At 35.4% G+C, this 18,602-nt stretch overlaps 1 protein-coding gene across 2 annotated transcripts in view; it reads left to right on the top strand.

Moving 5' to 3' along the window:
- Positions 1-18,602, top strand: part of MAN1A2 (mannosidase alpha class 1A member 2) — a 159,338-nt gene that overhangs the window by 64,677 nt on the left and 76,059 nt on the right. The window contains exons 1-3 of one of the 2 annotated variants that reach the window (XM_047784897.1): positions 1,925-1,999; positions 2,113-2,231; positions 8,556-8,636. In XM_047784897.1, coding sequence (XP_047640853.1) covers positions 2,124-2,231; positions 8,556-8,636 — 189 coding nt within the window. In that variant the 5' untranslated portion in view covers positions 1,925-1,999; positions 2,113-2,123. Of the gene's footprint in view, positions 1-1,924; positions 2,000-2,112; positions 2,232-8,555; positions 8,637-18,602 lie in introns of those variants that run through there. The other variant, XM_047784896.1, reaches the window with a different exon arrangement.

Genomic DNA, 18,602 nt, shown 5'->3' with positions numbered 1-18,602 from the left:
CTGTAATGTCATATTTTAATTCTTATTTGATACAAGATTAGTGTTAACCCTTTTAATTTTTTCCAGTTGAAATCTTGAGTTGTCTAGGTAATCATTGACAGTGATAGTAATTTCAATTTTGTCTTTATTTTCTTTGAGCTCTTTAGCTCACAGCATAAACCTCTCCTTGTGGAACCAACTAGAATTGGTACAAATATGTGGGTCAGGCCTTTTTCCTTTTCAGAGTAGTCAGCACCTTAGAGAAGCATGCACTTACAGTACTAAATAAATAACTAGAGAACTGTAACTACCTATAAAAATTGAAATAAGAATAAAAACAGGTACTTCTAAGGATTTAGAATAAGCGTGATAAATATTGTGGACAAAATACTAAAATAGTAAGAGGTACGTATTCAATTCAAGTTATTATGGAAGAGAGAGGAAAATACGGGTGATTAAGTGGCTTGGTAAAATTTTTGTTATGGTAATAAAAAGCTGAGGAACAAGAAAAACCAAAGGAAAGTATGTCTGTAATAACTCACAACAAATGTTCTGGTTAAAGTCCACGTGAAGGGAACTGAGTGGGGAGAAGACCAAGAAACTTATCAGTATGCTAGGATATTTGTATTGCTAGTAAGACATACGTCTTGATAAATTGAAGAAATTATTAAGAACAAATGAATAACAAAATGTGATGTAAGTTAGGGAAAACCATTATAAGAACAGATCTGCATAGCTTTAAACCATCACAAGAAAACACTGTTCACTCTGGAGAAAAAGGAAAAAAAAGAAGAAATAGTAAATGGAAAATGTGAACTCAGTAATGTCGAATGCTGACTCTAAAATATCACCAAGGTAGCTTATTGATAAGACAAAGCTGAGTTTAATGCTTTCTTTGGTAAGGGGGATCAGTATCTTGCTAGTAAGCCTGTCAGGTGGGCAGAGACAAAGTTGAGACACACTGAGATTTTAAGTCTAGTTTAACATAGGCCTTTCAATAGGGGGGTTATGGTTGCTTATGACTTGGTTATGATGGGGTAAGGATCATGATACAGCACTTTAGGATTGGTAAGCAAGAGAATTTAGAGGCAAGGGGTTTAGAGTTTGGGATGTTATCCATCATTTGATACTTTATGTTAAAAAGTTGATGGATCTTCTAAGAAGTTCCTGGAATGAATAATTAACTTATTTTGGAACTTTTCTCTTTCTGAGCAAGAGTTTCTTGGAATAGTAAACGCGTGTTGATAAAGACAATATAATAGTAAAGTCATGTTAATGTAGACAGTAAGCTGAGTGCGTGATTTTTCTTCTCAGAAGGTGGAAATAATAATTGCATTCCTAGGGTTAGGGAGGACTCAGCGACTCCCTGGTATTTATTCTTTTACTATGCTACTGGTTTTGTTTTGCTTGTATTTTATTCAGGATTTTTGCAGTTATATTCATTAGTAAGGTTAGCCTGTTCTGTTTTCTTGTGTTGATGGTATCTGGTTTTGGTATGAGTTAGGCTAGCTTTGTTGAATTAATTCTTCCCTCTCTGAAACATTTTCTTTTAAGATCAAGGCGATCTCTTTCTTGAAGATGAGTATATTTTACTCTTTTGATTTCCTCTACTCACATTTTATGATTTCCTTTTTTCACTGTGCTCTACCTGCTTTTTGATAGTGAAGGATTATTATAGTTTATATTCTACCATGGTTATATAGTCTTCTTATACTTTTATTATTAAGTGTATTTTTTGCCCATTCTATGAATTTGGACCCAATGAGAATGGTTCATGGTTGTCTTATCACTTAGTTTATTATCTTGAACCACCCTCTTTATTTCTTAATCATCTTAAAAAAAATCTGTCTCAGATAAGCAGACAGATTTCTCAATCTTTCATTTTCTGACCAGGAAGAAAATTAAGGAGAATTATAATTTTAGTTTTCTTTTATCTTCCTATTAGTTATCAATGTGTCATCTTTTGGAAAATGTTATAAACAACGTATATTATCTATTCTTATGGAAAATTGAAACATAGGTATTTTTCATCTTTATATTACTACTTTGATTTACTATTTATATCTAAAAAATTAAAATAGATCTTTTTTGATGGGCATTTTTTTAATGACAGCTTTTCCCCCCCAAATGTAGGAAGTTCACAGATGGGTGCTACCATAGTAGATGCTTTGGATACCCTTTATATCATGGGACTTCATGATGAATTCCGAGATGGGCAAAAATGGATTGAAAACAACCTTGATTTCAGTGTGGTGAGTATACAGTTGATAATTTATTTGACTGAGTGTGAAAACACACAGTCACCATAGTTTGAGCATTATTCTTGCAATTTAAGGAAATCCTAAGTCCCTCCCCCCCTTTTTTGGATTGCCAGTTTTTGTTCAGTTTTTCCATAAAATACACACCCATTCTTACCATTTTCATTTCAATTTTTTTTAACCTTGGTATGTTTTAAGAAATTTATTGAAGTATAGATGATTTAAGGTGCTGTGTTACTTTCTGTTGTATATAGCTAAGTGATTCAGTTATCCATATATACATACTCATTCCCATATAGGTTATCACAGAGTATTGAGTAGATTTCCTTGTACTAGTCAACAGGTCCCCATTGACCATCCATTCCATATATTATATGCCATCCCAAACTTCCAATCCTTCCTCTATGGTAACCGTAAGTTTTTTGGTGGAGTCTGTGAATCTGTTTCTGTTTTGTAAGTAAGATAATTTGTATCATATTTTTTTTTTGATTCCACATATGAGTGATATCATGTGATATTTGTCTTTGTCTGACTTCATTTAGAATGATAATCTTCAGGTCCTTCCATGTGGCTGCAAATGGCATTACTTTCCATCTGTTTGTGTCATCTTTGATTTCTTTCATCAGTGTCTTACAGTTTTCAGAGTACAGGTCTTTTGTCTCTTTAGGGAGGTTTACTCCTAGGTATTTTATTCTTTTGGATGTGATGGTAAATGGGATTGCTTCCCTAATTTCTCTTTCTGCTCTTTCATTGTTAGTGTATAGAAATGCCATCTATTTCTATGTATTAATTTTGTAGCCTGAGACTTTGCCAAATTCATGGATGAGCTCTAACAGTTTTCTGGTAGAGTCTTTAGGATTCTCTAGGTATAGTATCATGTCATCTGCAAATAGTTATAATTTTACTTCTTCCTTTCCAATTTGGATTCCTTGTATTTCTTTTACCTCTCTGATTGCTGTGGCTAGGACTTCCAAAACTATGTTGAAGAGTAGTGGCGAGAGCAGACATCCTTGTCTTGTTCCTGACCTCAGTGGGAATTCTTTCAGCTTTTCACCATTGAGAATGGGTTTGTCATATATGGCCTTTATTATGTTGAGGTAGGTTCCCTCTATACCCACTTTCTGGAGGGTTTTTATTAGAAATGGGTGTTGGATTTTGTCAAAAGGCTTTTTCTGCGTCTATTGAGAGATCATGTGGTTTTTATTCTTCAGTTTGTTAATGTGGTATATCTCACTGATGGATTTGTGGATATTGAAGAACCCTTGCATCGCTGGGATAAATCCCACTTGATCATGATGAACAATCCTTTTAATGTATTGTTGGATGTGGTTTGCTAGTATTTTGTTGAGGATTTTTGCATTGATGTTCATCAGTGAAATTGGCCTGTAGTTTTCTTTTTTTGTGCTATCTTTGTCTGTTTTTGGTATCAAGGTGATGGTGGCCTCATAGAATGAGTTTGGGAGTGTCCCTTCCTCTGCGATTTTTTGCAATAGTTTCATAAGGATAGGTGTTAGCTCTTCTCTAAAAGTTTGACAGAATTCATCTGTGAAGCCATCTGGTCCTGGACTTTTGTTTATTGGAATTTTTTTAATCCAGTTTCAATTTCAGTTCTTGTGATTGGTCCATTCATCTTTTCTATTTCATCTTGGTTTAGTCTTGGAAGATTGTACCTTTCTAAGAATTTGTCCATTTTTTCTAGGTTTTCCATTTTATTGGCATATAGTTGCATATATAGTAGTCTCTTATGATATGAGCCTTTGTATTTCTGTGATGTCTGTTGTTACTTCTCCTTTTTATTTCTAATTTTATTGCTTTGAGTCCTCTCTCTTTTTTTCTTGATAAGTCTGGCTAGGAGTTTATCAATTTTGTTGATCTTTTCAAAGAACCAGCTTTTCGTTTCATTGATCTTTTCTATGGTTTTCTTTGTTTCTATTTCATTGATTTCTGCTCTGATCTTTATGATCTCTTTCCTTCTACTAACTTTAGGTCTTATCTGTTCTCTCTCTAGCTGCTTTAGATGTAAAGTTAGCTTGTTGATTTGAACTTTTTCTTGTTTCCTGAGGTGGGCTTGTATTGCTATAAACTTTCCTCTTTGAACGGCTTTTGCTGCATCCCATAGGTTTTGGAGAGTCGTATCTTTGTTGTCATTTGCTTCTAGGTATTTTTAAATTTCCTCTTTGATTTCTTTAGTGATGCATTGATTGTTTAGTAGCATGTTGTTTAGTCTCCAAGTGTTTGTGTTTTTTGCAGTTTTTTTCTTGTTGTTGATTTCCAGTTGTATAGCGTTATGGTCAGAAAAGATGCTTGATATGATTTCAATTTTCTTAAAGTTACCAAGGTTGGATTTGTAGCCCAGGATGTGATCAAACTTAGAGAATGTTCCATGTGCACTTGAGAAGAATGTGTATTCTGTTGCTTTTGGATGAAATGTCATATAAGTCCATCTGGTCTAATGCTTCATTCAGGGCCTGTGTTTCCTTACTGCTCTTCTGTCTAGATGATCTGTCCATTGCCATAAGTGGAGTGTTAAAGTCCCTCACTATTATTGTGTTACTATTAATTTGTCCTTTTAAGGTTGTTAGCAGTTGTCTCTTATATTGTGGTGAACCTATGTTAGATGTGTAGATATTTAAAATTGTTATATCTTCTTCTTGGACTGATCCTTTGATCATTATGTAGTGACCTTCTTTGTCCCTTAATATATTCTTCATTTTAAAGTCTATTTTGTCTGATATGAGTATTGCTACTCCAGCTTTCTATTGATCCCCGTTTGCATGGAATATTTTCTTCTATCCTCTCACTTTCAATTTGTATGGGTCTCTTGAAGACAGCATATATATGGATCTTGTTTTTGTATCCATTCAGCCAGTCTGTGTCTTTTGGTTTGGCGTTTAGTCCATTAACATTTAAGGTAATTATTGATATGTATGTTCTTATTGCCATTTTATTAAATGCTTTGGATTTGTCTTTGTTGCTCTTTTTTCTTCCCTTCTTCTCTTGTTCTCTCCTCTTCTGGTTTGTTGACTATCTTTAGTGTTGTATTTGAGTTGGTTTTTCTTATTTGTTTGTGTATCAATTGTAGATTTTTGGTTTGCACTTATTCTGAAGTTTTGATGTAAGTGTCTATATTTATATGAGATTGTTTTAAGTTGTTGGTCTCTTAGTTGCAAGTGCATCTCCCGTGTCCTGCATTCATATCCACCTCTTCTCATGATTTCTGATTTTGGTGGCATAATTGTGCATGGATGATTTCATAGCTTTACTGTATATATATATACCTTTGCTGGTGAGCCTTGTCATGTGTGGTATTTTTGGTTCCTGCTGCTGTGTTTTCTTTTCTGCCTAGAGAAGTTCTTTAAGTATTTGTCATAAGGCTGGTTTAGTGTTGCTGAATTCTCTTAGCTTTTGCTTATCTGTGAAGGTTTTGATTTCTCCTTCAAATCTGAATGAGAGCCTTGCTGGGTAAAGTAATCTTGGTTGGAGGTCTTTTCCTTTCATCATGTTAAGTATATCATGCCACTCCCTTTTGGCCTGCAGAGTTTCTGCTGAAAAATCTGCCGATAACCTTATCGGGGTTCCCTTATTTGTTATTTGTTTCTTTTCCATAGCTGCTTTCAAGATTTTCTCTTTAATTTTAGTCAGTTTGATTATTATGTATCTCGGGGTGTTCCTCCTTGGGTTTATTTTATATGGTACTTGTTGTGCTTCCTGGATTTGAGTGAGTGATTCCTTTCCCATGTTAGGGAAGTTTTTGGCTATTATCTCTGAGTATTTTTTCTGTCCCCTTCTCTCTCTCTTCTCCTTCTGGCACCCCTATAATACAGATAGTGCATTTAATGTTGTCCCAGAGTTCTCTGAGACTCTCTTCGTTTGTTTTCAGTCTTTTTTCTCTTTTCTGTTCCGCATCCGTAATTTCCACTTTATGTAGTTGATTTTGTAGGTGTGGTGAGATAGGCAAATATCAATTGATCTAAGCACATTTATTTCTCTACTATTTATACATGCCACATTAGTCATGTATTAGTCATATTAGTCTATTCTTTTCTACTGACTTTTCTCTTTATCCCTGCTCAATATTTTAGTAGTCTAAACATTTGTGGTAGTCTTAACTACAGTATTTTTATAAGAAGCTTGAAATCTGTATCTGAATCTTGATATTTAATCTTGTTTTACTAGGAAAAGTTCTTTGTTCTTTTAAGAGATGGAAAATGGTGTTCAAATGTTGATGAGCCTTGCATTCAGTTTACACATTAATTTGGAGAGAATTGGCATTTGTGAATCACAGATACTCTTGTTTGTTAACATGGCAGCTTTATTATGCTTAATAATTTGTTGGTGTATCATTTTATCAATTGGCTCATTCAAGAACCATAACTGTACAGCTTTTAAAAATTAAAGCATTTAATGTGTAAAATTATTATCCAAGTAATGGTGAACTGAAAAGACAGTAAGAGAATATTGTGGTATTACAAGAGGTAATAACTACAGTAAACCACTACTGTTCCTGTAACTATGAGAACAATGAGAAGAGGTTGAGATCATTAAAATATAGTAGCTTAGGACTCTGTTTCTGATATCTTAGGAGTTCTTAAAAGGGCTCTATCCCTCAAAGCTGGAACTTAGACTTCTGAGGAGGTGATAACCTTGCTAGAGCTTGATATCTCTAAGGGGTGCAAGGAGGCTGATTTGGGGAATGTTTACATAGCAGGGCAACTGTAACCTGGAGCCACCTGTCACTACCAGGGTGAAGAACCATGGCTGGTTTGATGTTGTTAGAAACTAGAGGTAAACTGGAAGGAATAAATTCCTTCTTCCTCCTTCAGCCTTATATTATCTTTATAGAACCTCCTATTGGTAGGATCTATAAGGGAGTCAGCTGACAAATGAGAAATGCACTTGAAGAGTTCCAATGTACCAGAGTAGAGTATAAAAGGATGAATTTGAATCCGAGAAAAAAAATAGCATAATAATCAGCACAATCATTTTTCATTCTTTTACTTTTAACTTTTCTATGTCATGTATTTTAGCAATATATTTTATATGTAGTGTGTATTTAGATTTTGTTATTTTTATCCACTTGTGGAGTCTTTTAACTGTTAAGTTTGAAATATTTACACTTAGCATGATAACATATTTTTGGAGTTGGCTCTAACATCATTGTTTTGCTACCTATATTATTATTCTACTTCTCATTTGCTTTTATTTTCTGTCTTCCTTATTTTTGGTTAAATTATTTCATATGTTTTCTTTTTCCCCTTTACTAGGTTTTTCCCTCTACTAGTTTGACTTTACCACTTCTTATTTCCATTCATTTTGGTGATACCTTTAAAAATTTAATATGTCTATTGAACAAAGTTGAAAATTAATCAATTTCTCTATCCCTCTAAAAAACATAAGGATCTTAGAATGCTTTAATTTAGCTCATCTCCCTCTTGCTTTTGTATAATTGTTGTCTGGTTGGTCTCAATTTGTGTTTGGAACTTCCAAGGTGAGTAATGCGTAGATAAATATTGAGTGCCTTCTCTCTGACAGACACTATTCTAGAGCTATGGATATAGTAATGAACAAAGCAGAGTCTTATCTTTAGTTTATACTAATTTATATTCTGGCTTTGGGAAAAAAATAGTAAATACATATTCAAGTTATATATATCAGACTGATAAGTGCTTATTACTCTTATAGAATAAGTAGGTTTGGAGTCAGCAGTTTGAGAAATTGCTCTTTTATATCTAATGGCTATTGGAGGACTCTAGTATGGTGATGTTTCTGAGGAGAGACCCAAAGGAATCCTTGTGGATATGAGTGAGCCAAGCTTTCTCCTAATAGATATTATAATAACTGAGTATAGAATTAGATGTTTATCAAAAAATTAGTTTGTCTTAACCCTTTAAAGATATAGTTGCACAATCTTACAATTTTTTGGAGTATCTCCTTTAACATTAAGTTGTATATGCTAGAAAAATATTTAAAAATCTTGATGAAATGGATGTTACAGTGTAGTTAATTTAAGAAATGGATGTTTTTGTGAGGGAGAATAGTCAACAGCATCAAATATGATAATTTCACAGTAATATGTCAGGCGCATGAAAACGGCGCCTTGGTTTTGGCAGTTAGGACACTGTGATGACAGTAGTGGAAGAGTTTTGGAAACCTTAACGTATGTGAGGTGAGATTGCAGTTGCATGAGAAATGAAGATGTAGAAAGTGGACAAAAACATTCTCCCCAGTGTGTTTGTGAGAAACATAGAAAACATTGAAGATAATTTGAAATCTATATAGGTTTATGTATATGTGAATATTTTTAATTTGTTTTCACAGAATTCAGAGGTGTCTGTGTTTGAAGTCAACATTCGATTTATTGGTGGCCTTCTTGCAGCATATTACCTTTCAGGAGAGGAGGTGAGCAAAATCAAGTAGTACACTGTTTAGGGGGAAAGGGTTGTGAAATTAGTAAAACGAAAGATATCCCTAGCAGCATATCATCTTTTTTCAGGTAGGTTCCTTTTTTTTTTTCTTTTTCTTTTTTTTTTTTTTTTGGTCTTTTTAGGGCTGTATCCACAGCATATGGAAGTTCCCAGGGTAGGGGTTAGTCAGAGCTACAGCTGCCGGTCTACACCACAGCCACAGCAATGTGGGATCTGAGCCCTGTCTGCTACCAACACCACAGCTCATGGCAATGCCAGCTCCTTAACCCACTGAGTGAAGCCAGGGATCAAACCTGCACCCTGATGGTTACTACTCATATTCGCTTCCACGGAGCCTTGACAGGAACTCCTAGGTTACTTTTAAAATTATTATTTCCAGCATTTCATTTAACTTTTATACTTTTTATTTCTCTGATAAAATTCCCATTATTTTCATGCATGTTTTCCATCTTATCTGCTAGATCTTTTAACATAGTAGTTACAGTCATTTAAAATTCTTTGTGATTGTTTTAACCCCACTGAGTCTGGTTTGTTACTTGCTTTGTTTCTAAAAAGTAGATTGATTTTTCTTATTTTCTTTAGTATTTAATGTTTTGATTTAATGCAAAATATCACATATCAGTGGGACAGTAAAGACCGAGTTTAATAATATTTATGTCTGAAATAGCATGCCTGTGCTGTTCGTGTTAGGAGCTGAGTCGGTTCAGTCTGAGTTGAACCAGGTTTGGGTTTTTTCTTGCTAAGATTACCTGCAGTGTACCACTGGTTTCACATTTTTTTTTTTTTTACATTATCCTGTACTTAGAGTGGGCCTGTTTTGCAGGTAAGTTTTTCTTAATGCTGTTGCTCTGCCCTCCACTTTGGGCATTCCCTTTATGCCACCTCCTTCCTCTCCTAGCCATGAAGTGCTGTTCCTTGCTGCTCCATGCTTCCAAATCTTTATGTCCTTACTCTTTTCTGTCTTGATTTGTATAAACTGGGGACATGAGTTTATACCAATAAATAGCTCCCAAGTCCATAAAGTTCATTCTAGCTTTCTACCTTTTCATATTTTTCATTCTCTTTTCTAATATTAAGATTCTGCCTCTTATTATTTCTGATGTATTTACCTATTTGCTTAGTCCTGCTGTGTAAAATCACCTTCCCGTCCTTGCCAGGCTGCTGCCTTGACAGTGCATCTTTCTCACCTGGATCCTCTGGGTCTTCACTCCCCTTTGCTCGCCTGGCCTCACTTTTCACTTGTTGGTCCCACCCTCTCTCCAGGATATCGTTACCTACCTGAGGCATAACTGCTGGCACAGACCCCTGATTCCAGGAGCTTCTAGAGTGAAATAGGAACACTGAAGGAAGGCAACAACTATTTTGATGATTCCAATTTCAGATTTCTCTTTTACTGGGTTAGATGTTATAAGACGTATTTGAGATAGAGCATTTTTTTTCGTACTTTTGTGCTTGTCTGACTGAGAAGAGGGAATACTAAATTTCTGTGTGTAGTTGACTAATTGTCATGCCAAAAGGCATATGATTCAGAATTAACTATGAACAGCTTATGAAAGAGACACATCCAGCCTCTGCTATTTCATTAGGCTTCTTATCTGAATGTTGAGGCAAAATGTTGAAATTTTGGTTGCTCTTGTCATAGGAAAACACTAGAATGCTGAAAAAGTATACAGTGTTACCAGTATTTTCATTTTTGGAGTTTTAATACTTAGACTTTAGGAAGAAACGGTTTGAAGTGGAGGGGAAGCAGAAGTACTTTGGAGTTCGAGGTTTGAGCCCCTATTTTGCCTCCCTGTCATAATATTTGGCAAGCTGTTTACCTTCGTTAACCTGTTTTGTCATCTATAAAATTATGAGAGGGTTCACCTGAGAGTGGTTGCAGGGATTAAATTATGTAAAAATGCCTAACATATTACCTGGTGGGGAATTCTTTTACTTATTCAAAAATAGATATCGTAATGTTAATTTCTTAGTATAGAGTCTACTAAAAAGTACAGAGAACACGTCTTAATTTTCTTTGGCATACTGTTAAATTTTACTGACCATTTTACTGTTCTACTTGATCATTTTATGTTGAAAGCTCTGATGCATATCTGTTCTGGGAAACCAACAATAAATCTCTGAGATGTGCTAAAAATAAGTAAAATGTTGAATATAAGATTATGCTAATACTGGATAGACAATAAATTCCTATGTCCCACATAAGACAGAAAACTAACTATTATATATAACATGGCAAAGTACCTTTCTTATTTTAGGGTGGTGTGTAACTAGAATAAAGAACATTTTACTTGCATATTATTTTCTGGTATAGGGAACCGAATGAGAGTTATATGCCATCTTAACAAAACGTTTCTCTGTCCTGTGATTTATTAATATTATAAGTGTGAAGCGTTGTTGTTTTATTTTCTCAGAACAAGGTTATTTATATTAAATATTCACAAGTTAAAAATCTTGATGATTTATTATGTTTACTTAATGCTAGCCTCAAATATGTGACATTTCTTTTACAGGACTGTCTCTTATTTTTTAATGGTTATCAAAGTGGCATCCCTTCCTAAGATAATAATGTAATTTATGACGAAAGCTATATCTGAAATCTGTCAGGTAAAAGAGAGAAATGGGTATGTGAGGTTTAATATGTATCTTAAATGTATGTCTCACAAACTACAAAAACAAAAGAAACAACAACAACATTTTTCTTTACTAACACAAATGTGTACTCTGTTGCCCATAGGTAAGGTCCTTTTTGTGTAAGTTCAGGGATATTTTTTGAGACTAAATAGAATGTCTCTTTTTTGCCCTAAAATTCTGAATAAGAAAATGTTTGTGTTAATTTCTCCTGGTTTTTATTGTCCTTTGCACTAATTCTCATTTTATTTTTGCTCCAGACGTTATTTCAATTTCCACTGAAAAGTCACCCTCTGCATTTTCTGTGGAGGTGTTGGTAATTGGGCAAAACATTTCACTAAGCTTTGCTGACCCAGATACTGTTTTAAATATACTCCTTAATATTTCATTTTAATATGTGAGTTCATCTACATATTTATACACATCCATACCTGTTTAAAGTCACAATATTAATACCAATTCATAGTTGATTGTGGTTATGATTACTGGTTTGATCAGAAGACAGTGTACCCACATGATCCTTAGTAGATGCAGAAAATGCATTTGAAAAAATTCAACATCCATTCATGATAAAAAAAAAAAAACACTCTCACCAAAGTTAGTATAGAGAGAACGCATCTCGATATTATAAAAGCCATTTATGACAAACCCTCAGCCAACATGATATTCAACAGTGAAAAGCTGAAAACCTTCTCGATAAATTCTGGAATAAGACAAGTATACCCACTATCACCACTTCTATTTAACATCATATTGGAAGGTTTAGTCACAGCACCCAGACAAGAAAAAGAAATAAAAGTTATCCAGATTGGAAAGGAAGAGGTAAAATTGTCATCATATGCAGATGACATGATAGCATGTGGAAATCCCTAAAGTCTCCACACAAAAACTGTTGGAACTGATGAACAGATTTAGCAAGGGAGCAAGATACAAGTTTAACGTACAAAAATCTGTCGCATTTCTTTAAATTAGCAATGAAATATCAGAAGAAAGTTAAAAAAAAACATTTAAAATCATGTCAGAAGAGAGTTTAGAGCTACCACAGGTGCTAGAAATTAGGGGTAAAATCCAAGATAGAAGGGAGCCACAGAGAAGAAGCCTCATTCTGCATACCTGAAATTGTGTGTTCAGATCACATTGTTTTATTTCCTTGTTTGTCTTTAGAACTATACCATAATGTTCTGCCTGAAATAGACTCTCTCACCCTGATTTCACATTCTCTGCCTGGTGAAGAACTTAAAGGCTTAAAGATTATTTATTTTAAGCAACTCTATTGAAGTGAATTCACATACAATAAAATGCACCCACTTTAAATGTGTAGTGTGTGATTAAATTTATTTAACTTTTAATAAATGTATGATATGCTGTCGGAGGGAGTACAAATGATACAACCTCTTTGGAAAGTAATGTGGCTTGTGTCAAGTGAACATTTAAAATTTGAAATTCTCTGATCCATTAACGTACTTCTAGGAACTTCTTATCTAAAAGTAACAGCATGAATACGTAAGGTATACTCAGGATTTTTTTCATGGCAGTAGTGTTTGTAGTAGACAATGTTTGAAAACATGTCATAACCAATGTTTGCAAAGACCTGAATATTCATTGAGGGGAAATGGTTGAATAAATCAATACATCTACTATTATGGGATAGTTATGTACAACTGTGAACATAAGTTTTGTATAAGAAATAATACCAGCTTGGACTAAGAAGAGTTGAATAGATGAGGGAGATAAATGATTTTAAGGAAGATAAGTTCAAAAGGATTGGGTGATATTTTGGAGGGGAAATGAGGGAGAAGGAAGAGTTGGTCTTGCCTCCAGTTTTCTGATTGTGGTGCTAGACTGATGGTAGGGCAGTTATTAGATATTGAAAACTTTAAAAACACTGGATTGGGAAAGGAAGATCATCTGTTTTAAGTATTTTCAGTTTGTGGGGATCTTGCTATATTTAAGTAGAAATAGGTAATTTCTAGATCTGGTACTCATTGGAGAAGTCTTGACTGGAGATACATATTTGGGAGTCAGTTGCTGTGCTGATAAAGCAGCACATGTGAACTTGCTCAGGGAGACAGGTTAGGATAGGAAGAGAAGGGGACCTAGAATCAAGCCTTGGGAGACACAACATTGAAGGTTAAATATGAGGAGGATGAGTCAGTGAAGGAGGCAGGGAGATTGTAGTATTTTTTAAAATTAAATATAGTTGATTTCTGCTCTACATCAAAGTAGCTCAGTTATATATACATCTCTATGTCTATATATTCTTTTTAATATTCTTTTCCACCATGGTCTATCCCAGGAGATTGGATATAGTTCCCTGTGTGATACATAATAGGACCTTGTTGTTTATACATTCTAAATATGATAGTTTGTATCTACTAACCCCACACTCCCAGCCCATCCCTCTCCTTCCCGGGTTGGCAACCACAAATCTGTTCTCTATGTCTGTGAATCTATATCTGTTTTTTTTTTTTATTATTACTCAAATGAATTTATCACATCTGTAGTTGTATAATGATCATAACAATCTGATTTCACAGGATTTCCATCCCACAGCCCAAGCACATCCCCCCACCCCCCAAACTGTCTCCTCCGGAGACCATAAGTTTTTCAATGTCTGTGAGTCAGCATCTGTTCTGCAACGAAGTTCCGTCTGTCCTTTTTTCAGATTCCACATGTCAGTGAAAGCATTGGATGTTGGTGTCTCATTGTATGGCTGACTTCACTTAGCATGATAGTTTCTAGGTCCATCCATGTTGCTAAAAATGCTGGTATTTCGTTCTATATCTGTTTTGTAAATAGGTTCATTTGTGCCATATTTTAGATTCTACATATAAGTGATATCATATGGTATTTGTCTTTCTCTTTCTGATTTAGCTCACTTAGTATGATAATCTCTATTTGCATCCATGTTGCTGCAAATGGCATTGTTCTGTTTTTTTTTATGGCTGAGTGGTATTCCATTGTGTATATGTACCACATTTTTTTAGTCCGTTGAGACTGTATATAATTGAATACAAGGGAAGAAAGTATTTTAAGGAGGAACTGATCAATGTAATGTCTTAAAATGCTCTTTGTTCAAATGTGTGGCTAATCCTTAGCAACATCTCTTTCAGTAAAATGCTGGGGGCAGAAGCAAGGTTGAAATAGGTGGAATAGTGAGTGGTAGGAGAGGAAATGGATACAGTAAATTAAGCTGTTTTGTAAAAATTGGAAGGGTACTTGTGATATTATGTTAGTAGTAGGGAAAGAGAGAATAAAATTCCAACTACTTAAAAATTGTATATATGTACAGAAAAGCAGTGAAAATATATCAAAATAATAATAGTATTTGGTTTAAAATAGAGGGATTATGACTGAATTTTTTCCTTTGTTTCCATTTTCCTGTTAATAAGCAAATATTTAATAATAGATAATAACAAAATATGGATTATTTGTTAATCATTAAGAATCCAATTAAGAAACAGAAACCATACCGGTTATTTGAACGAAGAGAATTTCACGTAAAGAGTTATTAACTAGATATGAATTTAATTCAGAAAGTGTTAGATTAAAAAGAAGAAGATAACATGGAAGTGGCTCCTACAGGAAGCAGCTGTGGCTGAGGGAGTATGGGAAGAGATTTTAATTACTAAAACTTAGAAACTTTAAGAGAAAGGGCTGTACAGAGCTGAAATTCAGACCTCTGATGAAAGTGTGCTGGCAGGTGTCTTTGGCATGAGAGTTGAGGGTGATGAAGCTAGTTCTGCAAGGGTTGGAAAAACTGCAAAGTGGATTCACCTGACACTACCGAAAGGCACTTTGGTTGCTGCTGATGTGGAAAGTTAAGCAGAGCAGTCCACCATGGGGCATGAACATCTGCAAATTTTTGCTGGGGATACCAAGAATACAAGCCCTTGACACCTCTTTACCCATGTCATCAAGGTTCTGCTTGCAGGGTTGAGTTAATGTCTTACCCTGGATGACTAAGCTTGCTTTCACTTACTATAAAAGAGATCCTCCAGACTCAGTGTTCTTCTCCTGTAACACAACCCCCTGTGTGTGCAGGAATCTATCATAGGCCCTTTGGGTCATCTCTGTGGGATTTAGGAGGGGCTAAGGATGGGACGTGTACAACCAATGTAAGGAAGCTTGAAGCTCTGGCTGATGCTTTGCCGTGAATAATGTCAGTATCTCGGATACAGTAGTCTTGTGTCTTCGCCCAGTATTCATGAAACTGTGATAGGCTAGCTTGTTAGCCAACAGAATAAAATCTTAGATTACACCATGAGTTCTGAAATATTGTTTGCAGGCTCATTCTGAGTCGGAGGTGTGTTTCCACCTCTTTATTAACCAGCAGTTTTGTGGTAACCTTCACTTGGTCTTCAGGAACGTCTGCCTAGCCTTTGAGGATGCCCCTGTTCATAGTGAAAATGGAAATTCATCTACAATGCAGTACAGAGAATCCAGAAGAATATAAGAAAACGAGTTGAGAGATGTAAAATAGATTGAGAAGTTTCAGTGAATGTTTAGTAGAAGTCTCAGATGAGTTTAATGGAATAAATGATAGAGGATCAATATTTGAATAAAAAAATCAAAAATAAGGAGGAGATATTAAAAGCTACCAAAGAAAAAGGGCCGATGACTTATAAAGAATGACAGCTGATAGCAGAGTTCTCAGCGGCAATAGATGCCAGAAGACTTTGGATTAATATCTTTATACTGCTGAGATAAAATAACTGCCACCAGTTATTTTACATTAGCCAAATGATCATTTGAGAGGAAGGACAAAGTTGTGTAGTAAATTAGTAAAACATTTTAAGTGATTTAATTATTGATTATAAAAATTAAGATTAAAGAAGGCACAGAATAATCTATGTTTATATCTGTATTTAAATCTAATATAATGAAATAGTCAAGCAAGAACATGAGCTCTGGAGCTGGACTGCGTGGGTTTAAATTCAGGCTTACCACGTACTAGCTGTGTGACCTTGGGCAAGTTAACTACTGTTTTATTCTTCCATTTCAACTGTAAAATGGGGTAACAATAATACATACTGGGTTGTCTTGATGATTAAATGGGTTAATATATATTTATTATTATTATATATTATATATAATTATTATATATAATAAACTATCATATATAATAAATTATTATATATAATTATTGTATATAATATATATTATTATATATTATCATCATCCCAAGATTTTTGTAGAATATCTTTAAAAGTCCTTAAAAACCTTTGTATGTTAACATTGAATACCTCAGGGAGAGATGGGATTGGTACAGAGAAGAGAGAAGATAATTTACTTGTTTATTTTAAATATCTGTACCTTTTTTTTTTTTTTTTTTGTCTTTTAAGGGCCATACCTACCTGGGACATATGGAGGGTCCCAGGCCAGGAGTCCAATCGGAGCTGTTGCTGCTGGCCTACTTCAGAGGCATAGCAATGCCAGATCCAAGCCGCTTCTGCGACCTACACCACAGCTTACAACAACGCCAGATCCTTAACCCACTGAGCAAGGCCAGGGATTGAACCCGCAACCTCATGGTTCCTAGTCGGATTCGTTTCTGCTGCGCCATGATGGGAATTCCATTAAATATCTGTATCTTTTGGCTTCTTAATTCATTCAACACTTGTTGAGTGCTCAGAATACACTACACAGTGTTGAGTACTAAGCATACAACAGTGAATACGAGAAAAAAAAAATCCCGTTCAACCATGGCCTACATTCTGCTGTGAGGGTAAAAGGCAGTAAACAAGGTAGGCGTGTGAGAGAGTGTGTGTATACACACAGATACTGCTACATATGTACACTGTTAGCGCTAAGTGCTAAGGAGAAAGATGAAGCATGAAGGGGGATGGAGGGTTCTTAATTTCAAATAGGATGATCAGAGAATGCATGTGAAGGTAATATTTGTGTCAAAAGCTACAGGAGACAAAAAGAGACCCTTGAGGATTTTATTTATAAGAAGTGTTTAGTTGAAAGGAACAGCAATGACAATTAGTTAAAGTTAGTGAAGTAAAAGCCTAATGGGCATTCTCAGAGAGCAACAAAAGAGGTTATTGGGGCCAAGAAGGTTACAGGAGGGAGAAGAAAGGAGGGAGTGATTTATAGCTGTGGCTTTTACTCTGAATGAGATGGAAAGTCATTTGAGCGTTATAAAGTCTTGACTCTCCCCCCCCACCCCCCGCAACATTCTAACTCTACTAGGTTGAAATAGGCAGCAAAATTGTTACTTCAGTGATTTAATACTCCAATAAAGAAAAAAAAAACCTGAAAGTGTACATAGATTCTAATATTACTTCCTACCTCAAGAATATACAGTGCTGGAGTTCCTGTTGTGGCGCAGTGGTTAATGAATCCGACTAGGAACCATGAGGTGGCGGGTTCGATCCCTAGCCTTGCTCAGTGGGTTAAGGATCCGGCGTTGCCGTAAGAGGTGGTGTAGTTTGCAAACGCGGCTTGGATCCCATGTTGCTGTGGCTCTGGCGTAGGCCGGCGGCTCCAGCTCCGATTCAACCCCTAGCCTGGGAACCTCCATATGCTGCAGGAAGCGGCCCTAGAAAAGGTAAAAAGACAAAACAAACAAACAAAAAGAATATACAGTGCTTCTGTGTTATCTTTTGTGTTACCATAGGTCTCATTGCTTATGTTTCTGTTTTGTTTTTGTTTTTTCTTTTTGGCCACTTCCAAGGCAAGTGGAAGTTCCCAGGCCAGGGATCAAGCCCGAGTCACAGCAGCAACCCAAGCTGCTGCAGTGACAGTGCTGGATCCTTTACCCACTGTGCCACAAGAGAACTCCCCATTGCTTATGTTTTAAAGCTCCTCATAGCCTCTCCACATTCTATCTGTTTAATGCCATTTCCTCCAGACTTAAGTAATTCTTCCAGTCCTAATGTTTCTAAGCCTAGGACCAGTTTTAGCATAGTTCCATTTCCCAAAATTTATTCTGATAAAAATAACCGAGAGATTTTATGTAATGGCCAATGAATACATTAAAGTTTCCTTCTGTAAATAAATATGTTGGAAATGTTCTTGTAAATGTTGAGGCTCTTAAACATGTAAATAATTGATTCACTTTCATCGTCTTCTTAGTCAAGAATCCTAGTTCCAGAAAACAATCTATTTTGTCTAGTGATTTATCAGAGGGTACTGACTAGCCAGCAGAATCTTTGGGAGGGTTATGAAGTCAGATGTTTTTGTTTTAAAGCTTGGAAACATGCAGCCAGGAGATAAGCTCAAGCATACTCTGGGGCTTTAATGGTACAACCCAGCACCAGCTCCATGCCCTCTGTTGCTCAGATGTTATCTGTGAAACTAG

The sequence above is a fragment of the Phacochoerus africanus genome, chromosome 6 (assembly GCF_016906955.1).
Source record: "Phacochoerus africanus isolate WHEZ1 chromosome 6, ROS_Pafr_v1, whole genome shotgun sequence".
Taxonomy (NCBI): domain Eukaryota; kingdom Metazoa; phylum Chordata; class Mammalia; order Artiodactyla; family Suidae; genus Phacochoerus; species Phacochoerus africanus.
Note: the sequence above shows the minus strand (reverse complement) of the source record. Positions and strands in the feature narration are given on the sequence as shown.